Raw genomic sequence first — 995 nt, 5'->3', positions numbered from 1 at the left:
AAAACTGAGGAACATGAAACGCTTCGCTCCGCCAAAATTTTGGTTTGTCGTGGAATAGCGGAAGCCAGAGTCGATCAAGGAGTAAATGTCGATTTCTCATCCAGGTCCTACTACGTTACGATAACACAGTGTTATGGTATTCGTTCAAATAGGATATTATGGGGACAGCGTGCGTGTCGGGATTAGGTAGTAGCTGGTCGGCGCCTTTATTGGGTAGCTATAGAACGTAAGGGAACGATGGGACAGTTGGACGTAGCATGGCTTCCCCTCACGTATCAATCTTCGAGCCTCTCATACTCCCGGCAGCAGACTCAGAGGAATGGGGCCCTCATCAAATTGGTGGTTCAACCTCCGTCAGTGGAATCCCTGGTAGGAAGGGGTATCTTGTGGTTGAGCGGGGAAGATACAGAATAGGCCCACCTCTGACCCTCAGGTGATCTCATCTCTCTGGTCGATGGTTACCGCAATGTTCGAGTATGTGACTTTTCCCAGCAAGGGAAGCGCATCCGAGACATGCAGGCCGCCCAGGGCCACAATCGGGGTCGGGTCAGTGCCACTCCCAGCGAGGATGAGAAGGACAAGGGCTTCCAGCTGGTCGATACCTCCTCAGCCCCACGGAAGCATCATGTGAATAAGTACGGCCCCTTCAGACCCTCTCCGGCTATTTTACGGTTTTTCTATCAAAAAGGTACAGCCAGCCCCGGTGGCAAGACCACCGCAATAACCGCTACCAACAGCAGCATCAGCGCGATGGACGGTATCAGAAGGGCGGCGGCGGGAAGTCCTGGGGTCCTGCTGCTGCTGGTCGTCGTCATCAGCAGCAGAGTGCTTACCAACAAGGTTGGGGACGAGGCCAAGGCGTCGCCAGGGGCATTAAGGAGTGGAGCGTTGCGCCCAATCCCGACTGGCAGGTGGGCCCTCACTCGATCATCTGGTATTACTCATCATCATCATCGTTGCAGCTCGTCCGAGATTGCCATTCACCCTTCTGGCTA

General features: G+C 54.3%; 1 protein-coding gene across 1 annotated transcript; it reads left to right on the top strand.

Moving 5' to 3' along the window:
- Positions 1-433: 433 nt before the first annotated feature.
- Pmar_PMAR027487 (hypothetical protein) lies at positions 434-911 on the top strand (the record flags this gene model as incomplete). The annotated part of the gene is made up of 1 exon (XM_002773007.1): positions 434-911. A coding segment is annotated over one exon (478 nt), but the record flags the coding sequence as incomplete, so codon positions are not given.
- Positions 912-995: the final 84 nt, after the last annotated feature.

Source organism: Perkinsus marinus, assembly GCF_000006405.1.
Source record: "Perkinsus marinus ATCC 50983 genomic scaffold scf_1104296959734, whole genome shotgun sequence".
Classification (NCBI taxonomy): Eukaryota; Perkinsozoa; order Perkinsida; family Perkinsidae; genus Perkinsus; species Perkinsus marinus.
The sequence above is the reverse complement of the archived record's forward strand: the minus strand, read 5'-3'. Positions and strand labels throughout refer to the sequence as shown.